Genomic DNA, 22,423 nt, shown 5'->3' with positions numbered 1-22,423 from the left:
TTAGTAATGAGAACAGTTACCACTTAAATTTGAGTCACCCCTTTTGTGCTCTTGACTCTTTATTACCTTATAGCAGGAGCCTTAGGGGTCTAGCCTCACCAAGGGCACCTGGACCCAGTGGTAGATTTCACTGCAGACAGAGTGGTTTGCTCCTGTTAGCAGCTCAATTTCCCAAGTACAAAGTTAGGATAATGTTTTGCCCTTCCTTCCCCTTGCCCCCAACCCAGGGGCAGTCAGGACCAATATACAACGTGGTTACAATATGAAAAAAAAATTTTTTTGAAAATTTTGTATCACAAGTAAAATACGGTATTTGTTAATACAACATCAAGACACAGAGAAAGAGTACTGCGTGGCTAGACAATACAGCACAGTGACTTAAATGATTACCACCAAAAACAACCATATACTTTAACTGACGTATTTTAAAGGATTTATAAAATGCTTCTGAACAGTCTCAGATAGAACCCATGGATCTCTTATGCATAGCAAACCACTGACTCTCCACAAGAGAAAGGAGCCTCAGACTGAAAATAAGACCGAGAGAGTCAACTAAAGTTGTCACAGAGTTGACAAGCTCCTACAGAAACTATAACATTGGCTGCACCCCCAGCAGTTGCAGGAAGCGAACCTGGGGATGGGGACTACCCTCCAGTGGCAGCAGCATGAGTATAGCACAGTGGAGTCATTTTCCACTCATGTGTTTTCTTACACAGCCTAACCCAATAAAATCACTAATCTGCCAAGATTCCTAGAACCTCTCAGGTTTGACTTTTTTTTTTTTTTTTTTAATCGGAAGGTGCCATGGAAAGGGAAGTCACCAGAGGAATATAAGAAGAGAGTTCTAACAATCCATTTCACGGCTTTGTAGAATTGGAAAAATGCCCGATGGGTGTGTGGCAGATCAATACACATTTTTAACGGGGTCCTTTTCCTTACTCATGAACCACCCTTTCTGAAATACCTTCCCATGTGAGAAAAGAAACTGCTTCTCAGAGTCATTATCTTGCACAGAAGTTACTTGTAACTTTAAAACTGAAGAATTTTCCCAAATTAAGGGGGAAATGTGTGCCTCCTGGGAACACGTGAAGCCTCTGGTGGCCATGCCACGTAATCAGTGTTGCTGATGAACAAGTGGCCCCTGGGAAGGGCCCAAGGCAGTCAAACAAACCAGTATTTCTAGAGAAACTAGAAAAAAAGAAAAAGGCCACCTAGAAATAGATGACGTTCTGACCCATTCTGCACCTGCCTCCTTGGCTCCGGAGATCTCAAAGGGCCCCACCACTCTTCCTGACTCCATACTTGCAGACCAGTCTGTGGCTTTCAATACCAGACAACTGGCAACAAATTACACCCAGACTCTGCTTGAAAATCATAGATGCTGTGAGTAGCACACACCCACGCATGACCTACCACACATACGGTGATGTGCAACTGCCAGTAGGATTTGCTTCTCTCTGTGTGATGGTATGTGTTGGTACACTTATAGTTTACAGCATGACGAAAACTCAAGAAACCCATCTAGGCCCACAGTACAGAAGCCAATGGTGTGACGGCTGCGAAAAAGCTCAGGGCTCCTCAGAGAAAGGGCTCTAGAAAAACGCAATGTATTATTATTGCAACGGTCATAGCTATTCTTTATTCCCCCCATCCATTCTTTCCTTCCTGTCCTCGCAGTTTCAAAAGATCAAAAGAGCCAGAGGAAGTCTTGTGCATCTTGATTTGGAGATGGTTCTTCAGAAGCCACAGAGGAAAACTTCTAACAGGTTCTTCTGCACAATGGGGTCTGAAGGCTAAAGTAATTATTGAAGTCTTGCCACCAGTTAAGGGTGGGAGGTGGAAAGCTTTGAACTTGTTGGGGGCAGTAGAGAACCACCTCCTATAAGAGCTGAGGAAAACGCACGAAAAGTAAGAATTTCCAGGACTTCCATGTCTACCCTTCAGATCTTCAATCCCTGTCTATGAGGTTCAATCCAGCGATGAGTCACAAAAAAGTAATTGTAATAATTATAAATACAGCAGCAAAAGCAGTTATCATCTAGAGAGTACTTACCACGTATCAGGCATGGTATTAGATAGCTTCGAAAAGGTAAGGGGGAATGGAGCCCCAGTTCAGAATATAGACTCTGGAGATTATCTGCCCAGTTCAAATCCCACTCCCACCCATGTGACCTCTGGCAGTCACCTTCCTACACTTCAGCTTTCCCATCGGTGAAATGGGGATAATAACAGGGCTTATTTAACGGGGTTGTTCGGAGGATTAAAAGAGTTAATCCATGTAAAGTTCTGAGAACAGAGCCTGCCCTAATAAGACTAAAATGTTCAGGTTTTATGGTTTTGTCCTACTGCATATACGATTTCTATTAAGGACACACATTCTTACTACATAAAAGGACCTCCAAATAACTGTTTGAGGATGATGGAAAATGTGAGGACACATTTTCACGGGTGTTTTAAGAAGCATTAAGAAAATGAATCACACCAGAGCTAACCCTGTGACGCACACTCAGCTCCCCTTCCTTCTATCACCAAAAGCAGACATGTAGCTGGATACACAGGACAGCCAGGTACAGGTAAGGTTAAGGTGCACCACAAAATCTCTACTAGATTACACATACCAAAGCCCTCTCCTATTTGCAACCGGGGAGAGACACTGGCAGTAAATGTAGGAACTGTCTGGGACCTGAACAGAAAGATCCTGAAATGGAAGGCAGTCACCGAATCAGACACTGAAGAACAAGGGCTTGCCTTTTTCAGATCCTAGAACCTTTTAAAGGCTATTGAGAGCTGAACAGACTTTCATCCTGGGGGGGGGGGGGAAGGCATATATACATAGTATCTTGCACCCAATTTCAGAAGCTCATAGACCATCCCCTGAAGCCTACTCACAAAGCCCATGTTAAGAAGTTCCCTCTCTCTCAAGGAGCACCTGGGTGGCTCAGTCGGTTAGGAGCCTGACTTCAGCTCAGGTCATGATCTCTCGGTTTGTGGGTTCGAGCCCCACATCGGGCTCTGTGCTGACAGCTCAGAGCCTGGAGCCTGCTTTGGATTCTTTGTCTCCCTCTCTCTGTTCCTCCCCCACTTGTGCTCTGTGTCTCTGTCTCTCAGAAATAAACATTAAAAAAAAAAAAAAAAAAGAAGCTCCCTCTGTCTTCTTGGCCTTCTTGAAGTCACAGCTGTCTACACTGTTATCCTCAGAGGGAGAGGGACCACAACCTCTATCCCCATCACTCCCAGGGCCCTGCTAGAGACCCCTTCCCATGCCCCTCACCCCAAAGTTCTTAAGAACAGCAAACACACATCTTAGGGGCCTTTCTGTCCATAGTATGGAAGTGTACAACAGGAAATACTCCTGAATCCTCCATTTTCTCTTTACTCTCATTACCCCCAACATGGACTACCCCCGTTTGACCCTACCAGAGTCAGTCGCCATGCTGGTGATCAGCGTCTGCCTGTACGATTCCAGGAAAAACTATGAACCAACTCTCCCACCCACAAACCCACACAATGCCTTTCAATAACTGCGTGCTTATGTGTATGGTTATGAGCTTTTCTTTAGCTTCAAAAGATTTGATCTCAACCAAAAAGTGACATGTAAGCTGCTACCTAACTATATTTTTAGGTAAACCTCCTTATGTGTCCTCCTCCCCCCACCAATCAAACTAAACAACTTGAAGGACCATATCCCCTATTTCTTAGTCTCTTGTTTAGCATTTTCTCCAGGTACAGGTGTCCAACACTCCTTTGTTGTCTTAGGGATTTACATCATGGTGTGAACAGCAGAGCCGGTTTCCATCAGGAGAGATGACATCATGGTCGGCGGGGGGGGGGGGGGGGGGGGGGGCGGGGGAGGGAGGGTGGCGGGGGGGCAGGGAGGGCTCTGGTGAGCCAACATTGGTAACTTCACAATATTGGCAAACACCCGACCAGGTGAACTATCAGTGATGAACTATCAGTGATGGGCAGTACTGAAAGCAAAAGGGAAGATTCATTAGGCTAAAATGAAAAGGAAAAGTCATGTTGGTAGGAGACAGAACTGGGGAAAAGACAATAAAAGCAAATAGGACTGGATAGGTTTCTTAAAAAGTGAAAAAGCCTAAATCTTGAGACAAGTAATGATGGCAAGTATTTTCAAATGTATGGGGCTAAAATCCTGGAGCACTAAGCATTATCTAATTGGTTCCTTCTTTCTGTAAACATTTTATAGAATAAATTCCTACAAAGTTGAGGATCACCCTACACAGGCACACACGTGTGCACACACACACACATGTGTACACACAGACTGACTGATTTACATTCCAAGTGAATTAAACACTTTAGTACTACCAACTCCATACAGGAATCAATCTAGTAGCTGCTTGAATGTGTCTCCTGACAGGGGGCTCACTACTTCACAATGCAATCTGCCCTACTGTGGAACAGTCCTTGCACTGGTTTTGTTTAATGAGGTCCACATATAAGTAAATTTTCTTCTAAGTGAAATAAAGGGAGAGCACTAAAACAACTGAATTCATACTTCCTCAAGTTTATAGACAATGGAACCAGGCTTCCTATTTTGCAAAAAGCAAACAGAACTGCTCCTGCTGCAGCTTGGAGTCTCTTATAATTATCTAGAAGAACAAATCTCCTTTCTACAAGGTTCAGTGATTTGGCGGGGGTGGGGGAGAGGGCACTGTAATCCCTTGGAAATCATCCTCACTGTTTAGAGGCATTTCAGGGCAGGGGATACTATTTGGTCAACAATAGGAAAATACATCATTAATGAAAGTAATGAACCAGGGTTCTGATTCTTACCAGCACTAACTTTCCTTGTGACTGGAAAAGTCACTTAACCTCTCTGGGCCTCAGTACTAGATGATTTCCATGACCCCTCATAAAATGATCGTTAAGCCCCTCTTCAGCGACACTGAAAAAAACCTGAGCCACAGCATTCTTTTTGAACTTTGTGAAAGCTGTATGAATTAAATTTTAAATGCCTGAACCTAATGTGTTAAACCAACTCCGTATCATCTCTGCATGGTCATGCAGTGGACAGAGATAATCAAATGATAAAGAAAGATTTATAGGAAATATACTTAAATTGAGAAAAAGTGCCTAGCAATAATATCCCCATCAGAATTGGGAAAAGATGGGCTTTGCGTTTATTTTAGCAGAGGAACAACTAACTCCAGCCGGCAGGGGGATGGGGAGGTAGTTTGAAAACTTCTGGTCCAGATGTCTCCAACTCCGTTCCACTACTGGCCCTGCACTAAGTGACCTATGCATTCCAGAAAGGTGCTCTGAGCTGGGTCTGGCTTTGGGGTAGACTTTGCTCCCTGATTATCCAAAGATCTCATTTACATTTACCTGAACCACTCTCCAAATCCCCACATCGCTAAGGATTTCCAAACTCTTCTCTCCCAGGGAAGGGACTCAGGAATGGTTTTATCAGGAGGTGAGACACTTTCTAGCTCTTCAGAGAATCAGGAACCTTAACTAATGAGATCCCCACTTGCTCAAAATAGACTGATACAGAAAGGGGAGTGCAGTACCCTTACCAAACTTCGGCTTCTGACCTCTGAAATCAATGGGAATGCCCACTACCACCCAAAAAGTGCACTTTGATACCCATTCTGGAGGCCAGCCAGCCAACCTTTAGAAAGCAAACTCTTTGCTATTAAACATTAACATATCCATGGAGGCATAAACGTTTTTGGAACAAAATAATCCCGCCCACTTCTTGAAGGGCTGTTGTTAGAAGGAACATTGCAAAAGTTCTGTGCCTCTTGAATTTGGGGTAAGAAATGGTTCTGTTGAACCAGAAGATTACAAAATCTTAAGAACCCATGTGCAGAATCATCATCCTGAGAGCCCCCTGGGCAGGCATCACTTGTGAGGCACGTATGGAAAGCTAAGAACAGACACTTAGATGTAACTAAGACAGTAACTAAGACAGTATCTTTGAATGTATTGGTTCACATGCTTTAATTACACCTTGGTCCCGCAAGGAGCCTGCAGCGAACAAACAGAACCGGGCAGGAAAAGTAAATATATCTCAAAACAACCCAACAGGAATTGGACAAGCCCTAGTGGGGCTCTGGAAGGTGAGCGGCATGCTGTGTATGCTGCCAGTCTGGGACGCAAAAATCAAAGCAAGCCACAGAGGGCAGACACACTGGGCTCGGTCACCAGCTCTGCTCCTCAGCCCCAAGGGGGCCTTCAAGGCGACTTCGCACGCGATCCCCACAGCAGTTCACACCGGCCGCCGTTCAGGAGAGTTAATTGGAGTCTGTTTATCCACTTTCTTTCCTTCTCCTATTCCAGCTCTCTCCATCTCTAACCAAGGAGGTAATACGGCCAGGCTTATCGAAGTAATTATTTCCCCTACTCCCAAGTTTCTTGCAATTATTAAAATACATAACACAAGGACCCAGGCGCTGAGCCGCGGGGAGAAACTGACACTTCACACATCTGTCAAGATTACCATCAGGCCCCACCTCCGCGATTGCGACCTTCCCCGATAGGCATCACAGTTGTAAAATGTACCTACCATAAGTTCCCTCGCCGGCTCCGGAGCCCAGAGCGCGCTCATAAGAGCGGACTACAACCTCGTTTTTTGGTTGTTCAGTCGTTAGCGTTGGCATCATGACGATGCAGGCTATGTTGGTTTTACAAAATACGTCTTAAGAGATCTTAAGGTCTCTTGCTTTGCCGCCGTCAAAAGACACAGGACCCCAGAGAAGCTGCGAGGCCCTGGGGACCCAGCGCGGCCGGGCCCACGCTCCCTCACCCGTGGCAGGCCGGGGGGGGCGCCACAGTGACGCGGGAGGGGGAGCCAGGCTCAGTCCCCTCCCCCGGCGATCCGGGAGCGCCGGCCCGGGCGCCCTGCCAGAACGCGCGCGATTCGCTCCCAGTTATCAAATCCTTATCGGTGCCCCGAGGTGGGAACCGCCGCTTGACCGAAAGATGCACTGTTTCTGGCGCAGGTCCCACAGTGGAAGTCAGAACAAGAGCAAATCAATCCCGGAACTGAGCTCTCCCGGGCCTCGGTTCGGGGTCAGTCACCCCCTCCCTTCGCGGCTCCGTTCCCCCATCTCCGCACCACCGCCCCGCAGCCCTGCAGCTTATCTGACCCGGCTCTGGCCACAAGTTCTATTCGGTTCCCCCCGAAACCCAGCCCCGCCAAGCCGCCGCCGAGCGCAGGGCTGAAAGGGCCAGCCCACCGGGCAGCCCCAGAGGAGGAGACCCTGAGCAGTTGGGGTCTAGGCGGCCGGCCTCGTTCCATTGCTGGAGGCAAGGCCGTGCCCACGCCGTGCGGCCGCGCCGCGCGCTCCCACCCCCGCCCGGAGAGGGCCGGGCGGGGAGCGGCTGGGAGGGGGCGGGAAAGCAGTGAGAGTTGGCCGGAGTTGCCTCTCACCCAGAGCCGAGAAGCTAACGAGGGCAGACGCGCAGATCGTGGCTGCCCTTCTCTGTCCTCTTGAGGGAGAGACACCAGGACCTGCCGGGGTTACCCGGTGTCGCCATTCCCTCCTCGCACACCAACACACCTGCCCCCCGCGAAGCAACCTGGCCCACCACCCACTCCCCTCCGGAGTCAAGGTGCGGGACCAGTAAGGGCGTTTCTCCAGGCTTCAATAAGGTCTGTAAACCCAGAGTTGGGGGGGCCCTTTGCTGCGTACTGGCCCTTCCGCGGGGGCGCGTCCCAGAGCCGCGCTCCGCTTCCGGCCCCTGGCTAGTTTGGGGCGCAGTACGAAAATAGCTCACTTGCAAGAACCCGAGGGGTCCGAAGGAAAAGAAGACGAGTGGATGGTGCCTCACATGCAAGACCTGAGAAGGTCGAAAGTTGACCTAAGTCGAGTCAACCCAGAAACATTTCAACATGCTGGCCACATGAGTTCGGTGCGGGGGCTGGAGCGGCAGCGATCTGGGAAGGTTCTGCGCCCCAGAGCCCCTCCGACCTCCAGGGCCATCTCCCTGGGCCTCCTGGCTTCGTCGCGCGCTCAGATTCGTGATTCCTTCGGATCACAGAACCCTCCCCTGCGAAGCCGCAGCCCCGACTCCGCGTCCAGGGACGGGGCACCTGCTCTCCCTCTCAAACCCCTCCAAGCCGATCCTCGGGCCTCAAAGACCTCTCCGCACTTCTCTCCTAGCCGCTCTTGGTCGTGCCGACCCCGCGCAGCCTGGCCATCCCGCTCCAACCAGGTCCCTCGCCGGCTTGGACGCATGCTTACCTTTTCTTCTCCTTGTCAGTTGTCATTGCGGCCGTGGTGCTCTGAGACGCCGGACACCTGGGCTCCGTGGCCGGTGGGGATTGCAGGCGCCGCCTTCGCTGTGGCCCTCGCCAACTCCTCGCGGCCGGGGCCGGTGTTAAAGGTCCCAGGTGCTCACAGGTCCCGGGCGCCCCGCACGGTCAGGTGGAAGTTTGCGGGAGGCTGGGTAGGTGCGGGGGAGGAGGGTGGAGAAAGGTGACTGGGAGGAACCTGCACAGGGAGGCGGGGTCGGGAAAAGGAGTGGGAGGAGGCTGTCAAATCCAAAAAGAGGGCAGAGAGAGCGGGACCGAAGTTCCTTTTTCCCACGAAGAAGAGTCACTTTTCTGGGTTTTCAAAAAAAAAAAAAAAAAAAGAAAAGAAAAGAGAGAAGAAAAAGTGGCTGCAACGATGTGAGTTGGAAGAGTCCAGGGCCCGGCAGGCGCGTACGCGGAGATGACCGTACAGTCTCAGGACACTGCCGAGGATTGTACAGCCTCCTCAGGCTAGAGCTGTGTTGGGTGCAGGGACTGTGTCGCGGACCGCTCTCGAATGTCCGGCTCCCGCGGCCGCCCGCCCACTTTAAAAACTCCTACGGCCGCGCGGGGGAGGGCGCTGGGGGCGCGGACGCGGGCGCGGGGGGGCGGGGGCGGGCGTGCGCCGGCAGGCCCCGCCCCCGCCCACCCCGCCCGCGCAGCGCCGCGCGCCCGGGCAGCCCACTGCGTCCCGGCCAATGGGGAGGCGCGGCCGCAGCCTCTGCCCTGACCCCGGCCCGCCCCCTGCCCCCGCGCTCCCGGCCCCGCCGCGGCCCGCCCGCCCCGCCTCCTCCCTTCGCAGTTCCAGAAGTTGTTTATGAGGTCGCGGGGTGGCGGGTGGCAAGGTGGGACTCCGCACCGGGCAGGCGCAGCTTAAGTGGGGCTAACTGGCAGCGAGAAGTCGGTCTCCGGGAGTGCTGCGAGCACCGGGAGCGCCCCTTTGCACCGGTGTCCTTCCACCTCCGCCATAGCTTTGGGTCTAGGGCAGGACCGCGAGTTCAGAGGGTCCCGCGCTCTGCCGGGCCTCGCAGAGCCCCTCCTAAGTGCTGCGCTCCTGCTTCCCTCGCCCTGCTGCCTGGTCCCCTGGCCCGATGGGGATAATTCGAGGGCCCAGCAGCCGCGCTCCGAGCCTAGGCGATGCACTTTTTCGGCCGAACGCAGCTGACTTTGCCGTCTGGACGAAGAGGCGGGGAGACCACCTGCAGCTGTTGGGTCTGGGGGAAACAGTTCGGTGAGGCAGAGCTAGGGCTTCGCCTGCTCTTCCGTTCCGACTGATACACCGGTTTGCTTGCGGGGCTGTGTTGGACCCTGTGACCTTGATAAGGATGCGGGAAAGGAGGGTCCTCGCTTTGAGCTGTCTGGCCTGCCTGCCGCACCCTACTCTCAACACCTGGCCACCACAGCGTGGGCCTGCGCCACTTCAGAATTGGCCAAGGCAGTCTGGCTTCCCAGTGTAATTTTCGGATTAAGAGTTGACAGCGTGTCCTCAAATCACAGGATCTCAGGCCTGCCCTGTGTGTCTCCAAGGTTTTATTGAAGCACTAGGAACATGAAAACTTCAGGTGTCGAGTGTGGGGAGACCAGAGATCTAAGGAGCGGGCCGTCAGAACTCAGGGATTTTCCAGATGTGCTTTAAACGCTGCCTTTGGGACACCTGGGTGGCTCAGTCGGTCAAGGATGGGATTTCTGCTCTGGTCATAAGGCTCTGTGCTGGCAGCGCAGAGCCTGAGCCCGCATGGGAGCCTGTGTCTCCCTCTCTCTTTCTCTCTCTGCCCCTCTCCCGCTGGTGCTCTGTGTCTCTCAAAAATAAACATTAAAAAAAATTTTTTTTAACGCTGCCTTCAATCGGTGCTGGCCCAGGCACCTATGTTCTATGTGACTGGGTGGACTCTGCTCTCCCAAGAATCCCACCCCATCGTCTACCTACATTTGGTTAATCCAGGTGGTAGGGATCGGGGACAGGGGAGGCTCAGTCTTCCAAGCCTTGAGAAAAGTCTGTGGGCTTCACAGGTGTGAGTGGAAAAGAAGAGAAAGGCCCACAGAACTGGTAGCCTGGGCACCGAAAGCCTTGCTGTATGTTTCCCCATAAGCTTTGCCGTATTTTATATTAAATAATCTGCATAATGAAACTCTAGGACTTTATGCAAAGTGAGAAAGGCCAGTCACAAAAAAATTCCGTATGATTCCACTTACATGAAGTATCTGAAGTAACCAAATTCATAGGAACACAGTAGAAAGGTGGTTGTGTGTGAGGGGGATGGGATGGCAAATTAGTGTTTAATGGGTATACGGTTTTGCTTCTTGCAAGATGAAAACATTCTAGAATCTGTTGCACAAAATGTGGATATATTTAACTCTACTAAACTGAACACTTAAAAAAAGGTGGTAAATTTAATGCCATGCTTTTTTACCACAATACAAAAATAAATATTAAGAAAAAATAATCATAAGTGGAACTTTTTTTTTGTATAGGTTTGTGTTATCACCAAAATACAGAGTTTTTTTTGTTGTTGTTTGTTTGTTTGTTTGTTTTGCATATCAGGAGGGGTGGGAATACTTTTCAGGTGCCTGGAAGGCATTGGAAAGCAGAGGAGAAAACCTGCTGAGAACCGGATAACCAAGCACATTTTCTCATTTTCCTAGAGCCACTGAGCACTGTGTACACAGACTTTGAAATCAAACATCACGCCTGACAGTGAAGGGATTCAAACAAAGATTGCAAATCTCTTTAGGGGGCCATTTCTTGGAGGTGGTGGGTTTTCAGAAATAGAGTGATTTCAAACTGGGCTTCTCCAGCCGCCCAGTCCTAGTGGACACATGAACCTTAATAAGGAGATTGGTAAGACACAGCGCTCCCTTAATCAACAATTAGCTTACTTATCTCACTTGGTGCAGGAGTGGGAGAAGAAACAGGTGCTTTGGCAGCTTCCAAGGTGCTCAAAGTGGTTCACTGCCAGAGCAAGGAGAAACCTCCTGAGTCCTGGGCTGTGCTCTCAAGTCACAGAACAACACCTCCAACCTACACAGAACATTTCAGTTGTACTGAGCTTATGAAATTAGATTTTTTGATGTTTAAAAAAAAAAAGAGGAAAGGTAAAGGATCACTTAAGAACACATCTACCATATCAATATTGCTCCTTCCCCATGGCCAGCCTGCCCATCTTTCTAATTGGGATTTTGCCCTCTAAGTGAAAGGTCCCCAAGCTCTGATAAACAACTGGATGGATTTCGTGGAAATCCCAGTGAGTAACTTTGAAGAGTCTGGGATTGAATCCAGACTCTCTGATTGAATCTGAGAGATTCACCAAAAGCCCTATACAGAAGGATTGGCCCCAGCCTTGCTTAGAGCAGAGCTGAGCAGCCCAATGACCTTTTAAGATTTCTTCCAGGATTCAGTTCAACAACCTTTGCAGGAAGGAGCTGAGAGTGTGAACCCAACACCAGCTTGTGGCTGGAGGGTCCCATTTTACTTTTTAATGCCCATGGAGCACTAAAGGAGAAGAGCTTTAAAAGATAGTGGCGGAGAGAGATGGATTCCAGGATTTAGAGGAGTGTCTCTAGAGACCCTGATGTTTTGGCCACAGAGGGCAGCAGAGGGCATTACTAAAAGAAACTCCCAAACTGCTTAAAATGGGAGCAGCTGCCCATCTCCCAGCAAATTTCCCTCCCTGTCCCCCAGCTGTAGCCTGGACCTCTTGGCAACAAAGTCTGTGACCCCAGGAGAACACCCTCTTGTTTTAATATGGGACAAGACTGGGTCTCCAGCTTCCTCTGTCCTCTGTAGAGCACAGAGGGATAGGACAGGATAGGGTGGGATAGATGCGAGACAAACAGGTAACTTACAAACTTAGTAGAGAGCGGGCACTGGGAGGTAGTGGGCAGGTAGAAGACAGAGGGCCTCAGTAATCTTGTTAAAGTAACAGTATGATCCAGGATATGGTTGGAATTTAGGTTGGGATGAGTGGGATCTAACAGGAGAGATCTTGGAAGGCAGGGCTGTTTCTTTACTATTTTACAACTTGCAATGTATTGTCACATGTCAGGGCCAGGGTGCAAAATTTAAGGAGGTATTTACTCTCAGGGTGGTACCAGCCCTGGCCCTGCCACATATGTCATCTCTCGTAACACCCATCTGGCCTAGTCTCGCCATTTATTTGGTTGGAAGGGAAGTCACCCCTTCCCTCATATTTGCCTGTTAGTCCTCCAAACAAAACCAACTCTTAAATTGTGACTTTACAAATCTATCCTCATACCCCTCGTCAGTGAACTCCGTGACCAGAAAACCACACCCCTTGTGTTTGGCTTCAGGCCAAAGCCATGGGCTATTTCACACAGACATATGCTATATCTACAGTGAAATGTGACTTTTGACCGTACAAATCCAGAATTTGTCATCTTTCAAAAAGAGTTCTGTGACTCTTATTGAGGAAAAGGAGGAAGAAAAAGTAGAGCTTTTTTTTTTCTACTTGAATTCTTAGCGCTTACTAAGAAGGATCCAGTTTTAAAAGAAACACAGTTTCCCCATCCCCCCTCCCATCTGGATGATCAGTGACTTAGAGATTAATGTCTTTGCCCATGAAAGGTCTTGTGTGTTTATCATTTTGTCACTCAACAAATAGTGAAGAAGTCTTCCTCTCCCAGACTACTTTAAAATACATATATATAGGTATGTATTCTTAGAACTTTTTAAATATGAAAATTGAGAGCAAAATCATATACTCTAAACAATAGGTGTTGTGAGAATCTGGTGATGCTGGGTGGGAGGGTGGAGAGAGTGAACAAGAAGGCAGGTAAACCTCGAGTCCCAGCCATATCCACTGCTAGGACTCAGAGACGCCTCGCCCACACTGGCCCGTCTGCCCGGCTGGTGGGTGCGAGCTCTGGGGTGGTAAAGTCACACACATGTGAGAGGAATGGCCGATAGGAAGGATGTGCCAGCCCCACCTTAGAGTGGAAAGGACACAAGAAGAAATGAAGGTGCCACTGTCAATAAAGATGATGACATTGGGCCCCAAGCAACACTGCCCTGAAGTCTGGTAACTAAGAATGACACAGAGTGGGGGGCAGAGACACCCTCCCCATTCCTATAGTATGGCTTTGGCCTGTAATAGGGTGTTAAAATGGGACTTTTTCTAGCTCAGTTTCAAAATACAGAAATACAGAACTGGACAGAGTGCTTTTGAAAATGGTTTTGTGTGCTTTAGTCAATGCCCATCTCAAGGGGATGCATGAACTGATAGAGACAAGGACTAAGAGTTCGATTTCTGGGGTAGAGTTGTCAACATCATGGAATTTCCCCTCCCTACACCATGGACAAAGGAATGCTTTTCAACTATCTCCAAGTCCTGTGACTGGGGCTTACTGGAGACCACATGAGAGCTTGATGTCTGTCCCCTGCAGCTTGAGGGACACAGGACACTGCCCCCGGGTGAGAGCTGGCTTAAGTGGCTATTGCAGCCAGGTGGAGGGCTGGGTTTGGAACTTACTCCCTCTCACCTAGTCATGGCAATGGTGTATTTTGCAGGCTGGATTCCCTGGAAGCCAACAGGAGGGGGAGATTAGTGTTCAGCAGGTTGATGAGGGAATGCTCTGAGGGATCACATTTGGGGGACAGAAGTGGGATTGGGCAGAGAGAAGTGGAGCCTCAACAAAAGTCTCATCCAAACCCTCAGGGGGTCTGGAACTGGAATGGCTCTTCACAGTCCCAAAGTGGGGTGAAGGGGACAGGCCTTTCTATCTCTGTGTTGATCAGTCAAGGGGTGTGGCTTTGGGCAACAGCACTCAGCGGGGGAAAGGCCTTCATTCCTGCAGAGGGATCTGAGTAGGGATTTGGAGCTCCAATACACAGCATGATGTTTACAGATCAGATGTGGAATCCACAGGAGGAATACCCAGTGAGGATTTTTAAGACGACCTTGCCACATGGACTTCTTCAAGAAGGTCTCAACAGAAAAAGATGGGGGGCACTACTGGAGGCAGAAACTGAGGAGGATCACAAGTGATCTGCTGGTGGAGGGTCCTTCCGGAGCCATTGGGGTTGCAGTTGGAGGAGACTGTAAGGGGAATATCCAAGGAATCCACAGAGATACCAAAGAAGCAAATAACTGCAATGGTGAGAGAAAACCAAAGAGAAATTACACTCATGCTAGTGAAGAAGAAGAAGAAGAAGAAGAAGAAGAAGAAGAAGAAGAAGAAGAAGGAGAAGGGGGACGAAAGGGGGAAGGGGGAGGAGAGGAAGAAGGGGGAGGAGAGGAAGAAGTGGGAGGAGAAGGAGGAGGAGAAGGAGGAGAAGGAGAAGGAAGAAGAAAGAGAAGGAAGAAGTAGAAGAAGAAAAAGGAGAAGGAGGAGGAGGAGGAAGGGGAGGAGAAAAAGGAGAAGGAGAAGAGGGGGAGGGGAGGGGGAAGAAGAAGAGGAGGAAGAAGAGGAAGAAGAAGACCTTTCTTATCTTAGTTTTCCCTCTCTCCTAGCCTAGAGGGGCCAATGTAGGCTAGTAGAGGGGTTAGGTGTAGAGGTGCTAGGTAAGGAAATATCTTAGCATCCTCAGTGCCTAAGAGGGCATCTGGCATAAAACGGGCACCCAGTAAATGCTGACCAAACAAATATGCAAATGTATAAATGAATGAGCAAATGAATGGATCAGTCAAGATTCTAAGGTGTAAGCAATGTATAGCATCTTGCCTCCTGCACAGGTTTCCAAGTTCAAGGAAGTCTGAGCTGGGGAGGACAGAGCTTTAAGTTGGGGTGAAGCTTGGAATTTTCATTATCTACTGGATTTGGACATTTATTTAATATGAGCAAAGGAATTTCTATTTTTACTACTAAAGAGTGATTTAAAAAGTCTTGGGACCTGAGATTTTACTTGAAGTGGGAATAAAATAATCCATCAAATGGACTACTTAAAAGTTTAATGGAAGAAAATAATAATGTTGCCTTCTGATTGTGTCATACGCACCCTGTTTGTTTAATGTAACTCTTCCAGAGGTCTTGAGACCCCTTTCAGGTCTGTGCGTGTGGATGATGTCAGAAGCCACAGTAATGCTTAGAGACTCGTTGGAAGAGGCTCAAGAGGTGGCCCAGAAAAAAAATTGGGCCCGGGAGGCAGTGGTAAATGTACCAACCTAATTTTGCAGAAGGCCTTAACTATGGAAATCACAGGAAGGGTTGTAGAAGGCCGGGGGAAAATGGCAGCAAAGGCAGAACTTATGAAAAAAAACTCCAGGGACTCCCAGAAATAAGTAACGGGGAGACTCAGGAGCAAGGAGGGGGCATCCTGCAGCAAGAGTCAGCCAAATGGAGCAAATAGAGGCAAGAGTTGGCTAAATGCACAATGTATTTACATCTTGCACCTACATTTTCTTAATTTATTTGTGGTAATGAATATTTTCTTTCTTCTTAGCTCCTTAGCTTCTGAACCTTAGCACCTTCCCATGACTGGGGAGTTCCTTACTCACCTTATTTAGTAAGGCCTGCCTTTCACTAAAGATAGTAAAAATGCTAGATTAATCTCAGCTCCCCTAGAACCCTTGCCATGGACATGTGACTCAGGTTCTTTGAATCAGACACGTCTCCCTAGATTTCAAATCTAGTTGAATCTGGGGGAAGTGGGCACCTTGCAAAGTGGTCGCCATCTTGGTGTCATCAGTTCTGACATCAGTGTTCAGAGTCGTGAGTTGGCGGGTTGGCCATGTGAACTACAGTCACCTGCGGTGGCAACTATGGTGCTCTCGTGGTTCCAGTCTGGGACGTTATTCCTGGTTGCCTCAACCTCTGACTCTTCAGTTACCACCCCCACCCCAGAGATTTTGTGAGATAACCAGAACCTTCTTAATAAATCATTTCTTCTCAAATTGCTAGAGACAATTTCTGTTACTTGCAGCTAAGAATCTTGGCTGATATATTCATTCATTCCTTCCCTCATTCATTTGTATATGGTATTTACTTGATCAGCACCTGTTGAATGCTCACTATATGCCAGGTATGCTGCTTGGCATTGGTGACACCAAGATCAATGAGACATGCTCCATTCCTCAAGGAACCTACAGGCAGATAACTTGAACAACTAATTTTCTACCTCTGGCCCTGAGTTTCCTTTTCTTTAAAGTGAAAGGGCTGGATCTTTAGATACTTTGGGCTCTGATGTTTGAATTGGCTATGCATCATTCAATTAAGCGGAGGTCTTTACCCCATTAGCTTCAGCTGGCAGAGATGTGAGACCATCTGTGGATTACTTTGGGTCAGGCCATAAGCTGTGTCTTTAGGGCTTCCATTTCCTACATGGGAAATTAACCACTCTCGGCATCTTATTTAGGCAGGTGCTTGACTAACGTTTGACTCGGCGGGAGCTGGTTTCTAGCATCTTCTCACCCTGCCTTCTCTTGATCTCATTTAGAGCCCTTCTCCTGCCAGCCTGAACCCATCCCTGTGGCAGACCACAGAGCACCCAGCAAGGTCTGTGAGGGAGCTTGTCTACTACAAGCAGATCGTAGTGTTGTCTGGCCCACTCTCTCTGGGTTTAAATTTCAGATTTAAGCTAATAGAAACACAAGGGAAAATGGAAGGAAAAAGCCTCACAACCTCACAAATGGCTTTCCCTGCAACTCATTATCATGTCTCCCCGGCACAGCACCTGCAGATTCAAGAAATGGTCAGAAATAACAAGATATAATTGAGACTTTTAGTTGAGAAGGATGGTCACATGACATTTAGGGGGTCTGGATACTATAGGAGTTGGTTTTGAAACTTATTAATATACAGGGAATGAGGAAAAAGTTTGCCCCTTTATGATTTCCATGGCTATGTAAAGGCTTTTCCTATCTGCATCACTTTGGAACTAAAGCTGGGTCCTTCTGCAGCACTGATGTTAGAGGGGAGAGCGTCAGGGGTGCATACTAACATGGCCCTAAGTGCACCTGTACATTCATGCACCTACACGCACCTTTACCTCCCCAGGTGCCAAGCCCAGAAATAAGTTCCCACACAAACCTCATTGAAATGTTTGATTTTCTCTGAATGCATACCTCTGTCTTAGCCCTTTGAAGAAAACCAGAGATGCAATGCCGAGAATGTGCCTATAAATACTTAAGATTTTAAACTCTGAGGATTTTCTCTGGGTCTGCTTCAGAGGATTGCAGACTCAGGTGCATGAATGCTGGGGTTGCAAGCCCAGCTATGACCAGTGTGCTCAATGATCTACTCTGATGGAGGGGGAGGCATAGACATGTCAAAGCCTTTAGACAATGGGTCTGGGCATGCTTTATCTTGGTAATTTTAAATTAGAGCAGATGAGCATTCCTAATTATTCTATTTTAGGCTAAATTAAAGTCAACCTTGATCAGACAGGAATTTATGGTAGAGAGATGCCTTCTGCCATAAAAACATGCCAGTGGTAAAGCTCTAAGTAGATGACTCCAAGTCAGAGAGCCCAGAGTTCATTGCGTATCAAAGTGAAGCTCATATACCCAAGGTTCAATAATTAGGATCATAGTTAGGAGAGTACTTGAAAGATCTAAAGGCAATTCCATAGTAACTTTACCAGTTAAGAATAGATAGCACATTTTAAAAGTAATAAAACAACAGCGTTTAAAAATGCACCTTTCCAAATTCTCTCCTCAAATCTCATCGCACGTGAGGCATCACCCCCTTCGCGAGAAGTCCGATTTTGTTTAATTAATTAATTTTATTCGTTCATCCTTCCATCCTTAAGCATTTAATGAGTGCCCAGCTCACACTCATCAATGTGGTTGAAATTCAGCTTGGGCGGATGAGTGAGACACAGCCCTACCCTCTAAACTCACAGTGTACCGTTGGGGACAAACTCGGAAACAGACAAAACACCACACGGCAGAAGTTTACACCCCTGTTTTTGTTTTTCTGGGAGTTCAGAATAGAGAATGATTCTGTCAGTCTGGTGGGGGTTGGGGGATGAGAGTAAAAGCCTGCAGGAAAGGTGACATTTTGGCTGGGTCTTGAAGTGTAGACCTGGAGTTTGCTAGTCAGAGAAGTGGCAGAACAGCATTTGGGTCTGGGAGTAGGGACCAAATCCTCTTTTACAACCCTCAGAGCAAAGGGCAGGGCATACAGAAGCAACACAAAAGACCCTTCAGGGGGGTTAGTTATTGTTGTCATCTGAGGTCATCAGCTATTATTGGCTCTATAGAGCACGTAGACCACCTGTATTCATGCCTCCTGGGACCTTTGGAGGATGACAGCAACACCTATGCTGGTGAGGAAGGGACTGTGACCCTCTTCTTTTAGCCATGACATTCCAGTTTTCCCATCATGAATTTGCTCCCAATAATTAGGTGGCCATTGTGGCAGTAATGATACCACTGTATAGGACTGAGTATTTCTCTGCAAACTCTGGGAGCACATGTGGAAAGGAGTGTGGATGTCCTTGATCTGGGCAGCCCTTGACTCAGGTTACCAGGTAGCTTTTCCCAGGCTTTCATAAGAACAATTTATCATTCTTGTTCAGCAACTCCCCCCCTCTTTTTTTTTTTTTTTAAAACCTTCATGCTCAGTTTGTACTAGAGTTTTGCACAATAGGCATTAATATCAGAGCAAACTTCCTGTAGGTTCTAGAATCTCCTGGGTACGACCTCTCTAAGCAAGGAGCCAATTAGTACAGCCCTGAAATTTGAGGGGATTCTGGTCTGTATGCATAGCCCTGGAAGTATAGACAGGTAGCTGTAGAGGCCATAGCATCTTGGGGATGTTAAGTAGGTTCAAAGGCAAATCAAGCTCTCCCCACAGTCCAGTTCAGAGGATATTTATGTGTAAGCAGCATGGGGGAGGCCCCTGGAGGTGTGACAGGTGGACACAGGCCCTGCAAGTTTCTTCTGTATGTCTTGCCATGGGCAATCCCACCCCCTACCTGCTCCCTACCTTCTTCCTTCTCTTTCTCCACTCGTCTCTCCCAGTGAATACACCTTTTTTCTCCACAAGTTTCTACTGAGTTTGAGGGTTTCAGTGACCATGCTTTTCCCAGCCACAATGATCCCAGAGATAAGAAGGCCACTTCCATTAGTACCTGCATAAGAGAGAGCACAGTTGAGAGGCCCCTCTGCGCAGGCCTGCCTGGGCTGTTCAAGATGAACGGGTAGCAAAGATGTGTGGGAGGTGACACTCCAGCCATCTTCTGTGGCTTGAAGTCACTCAGGCCAGTGCTGAAGAAGCCATCACCGGGCTGCGCATCGGGCCCACAAATGCTGGAGAGGTATGACCGAGAGACCTCAAGAGAAGGCATGAGGAATAAACACATCTCGCTTCCCATTTGTTCCTACATTTATTTTTCTTCCAAATTAAAAGAAAGGTGAGGAAGTTAATGAGCCATGGAATGAGGAGAGTCTAAAGCCCTATATAACCATAAGGACCTGATTTGACTGAACTGGGTCTGTGTGAGCTCAATGCTCTGGGCTGGGCTAGAACAAGAGGCACATTCAAAGGTGCCCTTTTCTCCCTTGGGCCCAGAGGCTGTGCACGGGGCAGTGCTGTGGAGCCCCACTGGTAGGCTTGGAGTCTGAAGCCTGGAGCCCAGATTCTGGCCTCCACTTCTTTTTTTTAAATTTTTTTTTTTCCACGTTTATTTATTTTTGGGACAGAGAGAGACAGAGCATGAACGGGGGAGGGGCAGAGAGAGAGGGAGACACAGAATCGGAAACAGGCTCCAGGCTCTGAGCCATCAGCCCAGAGCCCGACGCGGGGCTCGAACTCACGGACCGTGAGATCGTGACCTGGCTGAAGTCGGACGCTTAACCGACTGCGCCACCCAGGCGCCCCTTTGGCCTCCACTTCTTAGGTGGTCACTGATCCATTCAACTGAGTCCCAGTGTCCCCATATGCAAGATGAAGATACTAAGGGTTCCTACTTCACAGACTTCGGGACAGGGTCAGATGCAATCCTGTGCCCAGAAGCCCCTTATAAAACTATGATGCAAATGTGATTATTAATGTCCTATCAATATCATAGTTTCTCATACTGTTATAGATTTCCAAAGGGAAAGCATTAGCAAGACGGAATCATCTCAGACTGAACTAAAAAAAAAAAAACTCTGAATTTTGCATACTGATGTAAATTCCATACCTTTGAAGCTTAGTATTTATCCAATATAATTTTAAGCCAATTTATTTTAAAATTAAGAGGCATTTTTTTTTTAAGAGTCAGTAAAGACCCCTGTCTTCTGCTCTTTGCCATTGCTAAATTAGCCTACTTCTGGAAGGGAGGCCCCCCCCCGCCCCCCCCCCCACTAGGGTAGAGCTATCCAGCTGAACTCCCTCCCCTTCTCCCTGAGCAGATGGGTGGGGACCAGGTAAGCCTCTAGTCACATTTTTAAAATAGTGTAGAGGGAGAGAGAGAGGGAGGGTGGCAGGCAGGGAGGCCTACTTGACAGGAAGGGCAGGTTCATCTTCTTCTCTCCCTGCCTGAGGTTCTAAAGCAGGCCAAGCAGCTGAGCCCCACACCCTGTCACCTTGTCACCCCAGAGGAACGTGGGCCCAATCTCACACATTAGAGGGCACTATGCTGGCCCTGCACAGACTTACCGCAAGAATTTGTCCTTCCCACTGTGTTTCCCTTTTCCCCAGGGGCTTCCCCCCTGACATAGAAAGAAATCCCTTTTCCTAGTTCTCGGTTCCTGCATGCAGGCCCTCAGTCACTCAGTCACTGAGCCAGCCTCAGTCTCGGTCACTCAGCCAGTCACTCAGCTAGCAGCTGGCAATGCTGAGAGAATGACTCTGTAGGGAAAATGGACAGCGGGGCCCGGGGCTGTGCCTGGGGCATCTGGGCTATCCTGAAGTGTGCGTGCCGTCTGTGCTGGGCACTCCCGTGGCCCTGTCCCGGCTTTCTGCTGTGCTTCAGAGAGACACACAACCTGAGTCCCAGGCCCTGGAAAGGGAAGCCGTCAGGCCCTCTGGCCTTCTCATGGTGGTAGCTGAGGTCCATCAGCATTGCACGGACCCTGATTCACTGTTAGCTCCTGGTCAGCTCCTTCCTCAGTGGCCAGCCCTGCCTCTCCTCTGGGCATAGACACGGCTGCATCTTGTTCTCAAATTATTCTTGAATCTGCACACCTCCTGCCTGCCTGCCAGACCTCTTCCCCAGGCCCGTAATTAACATCTGCTGGCTGATTGATCATTTGTCTTTTGATGGATTAAATGACAAGCCAGCCCCAAGAGGTCTGACTTTGTCCTCAATCATCTCTGGCCTGAGGGGTTCCCAGAATGTCTGGAGAACTGGCCTTCATGGAAAGAACTGTGGAGAGGTACCCTAAATGCTTTAGGACTGTGAGCCTCAGGGCTGGGGTGCACAAGGCCTTGGAATCGGCTGACCGGGCCTAACTCCCAGCTCTGCAGCCCATCAGGCAGCCTTGGACAAATCCATTACCTTCTCTGAATTACCAGTTTCTCAGTCTGTAAAATGAGGATGATGATATCCACTCGGTTAGGAAGAAGTGAGCTTTAATGCACTCACAGTGCTAAGGCACAAAAAGCACCTTGATCCCACCCAAGGTGTATGTGCCCATAGACTCTGGCTTCTTACGGTTTTGTTTGTTTGTTTGTTTTCTGCTTCGTGCATGTGTTTCACAAAATGGCCTTCCTCTGGAATCCAGCCTGCAGGGCTGGAGGCAATAATCTTTCTTGATGTATCATAGGCTTTCTTTCCCAATCCAGTGACAACAGTGGTAGTTCCCTTGGCAGCAGCAACAACAGGACTAACACTCCAGCCCCTCCTCGGGGGTTTCTGTGGATCTCACACCACCCCCCCACCACCCCGGGAGAAGCCGGGACAAGGCCCTATTCCCCATTCTTATGAGGCAATTGCCTTGGAGGAGTGAAGCAACTCAGCCATATGGCTGGTTTGAAACTCATCTTCAGTCCCAGGTGATGTTCCCATTCCCCTGCACAGAGGCTGTCTTAGTGGTGGTGGTGGGGCGGCCACTGGTTCTGTGGGGCCGGTGGTGACCAGTGACATCCAGCTAAAAGCTGTCTGATCAGGTCGTGGCCCGGGGATGGAGGGAAAGAATCTGGCTGGCACTGGGGTTCAGTTTGGCCTCATTAACCAAATGAACTGACCAGCCTCTGTGCCAGTGAAGACTCAGATGCCATGATGTTCATGGAGGAAATGAACTCAAGTTCTTATGACGCAGACCCCACTTCTTCACT

General features: G+C 48.7%; 1 protein-coding gene across 1 annotated transcript in view; it reads right to left on the bottom strand.

Moving 5' to 3' along the window:
• The window catches only part of EPAS1 (endothelial PAS domain protein 1), an 84,080-nt gene extending 75,278 nt beyond the window's left edge, over positions 1-8,802 (bottom strand). Inside the window, exon 1 of the mRNA XM_030310529.1 lies at positions 8,214-8,802. Coding sequence (XP_030166389.1) covers positions 8,214-8,239 — 26 coding nt within the window. The 5' untranslated portion in view covers positions 8,240-8,802. The remainder of the gene's footprint in view (positions 1-8,213) is intronic.
• Positions 8,803-22,423: the final 13,621 nt, after the last annotated feature.

This window comes from Lynx canadensis, chromosome A3 (genome assembly GCF_007474595.2).
Source record: "Lynx canadensis isolate LIC74 chromosome A3, mLynCan4.pri.v2, whole genome shotgun sequence".
Lineage (NCBI taxonomy): Eukaryota > Metazoa > Chordata > Mammalia > Carnivora > Felidae > Lynx > Lynx canadensis.
Note: the sequence above shows the minus strand (reverse complement) of the source record. Positions and strands in the feature narration are given on the sequence as shown.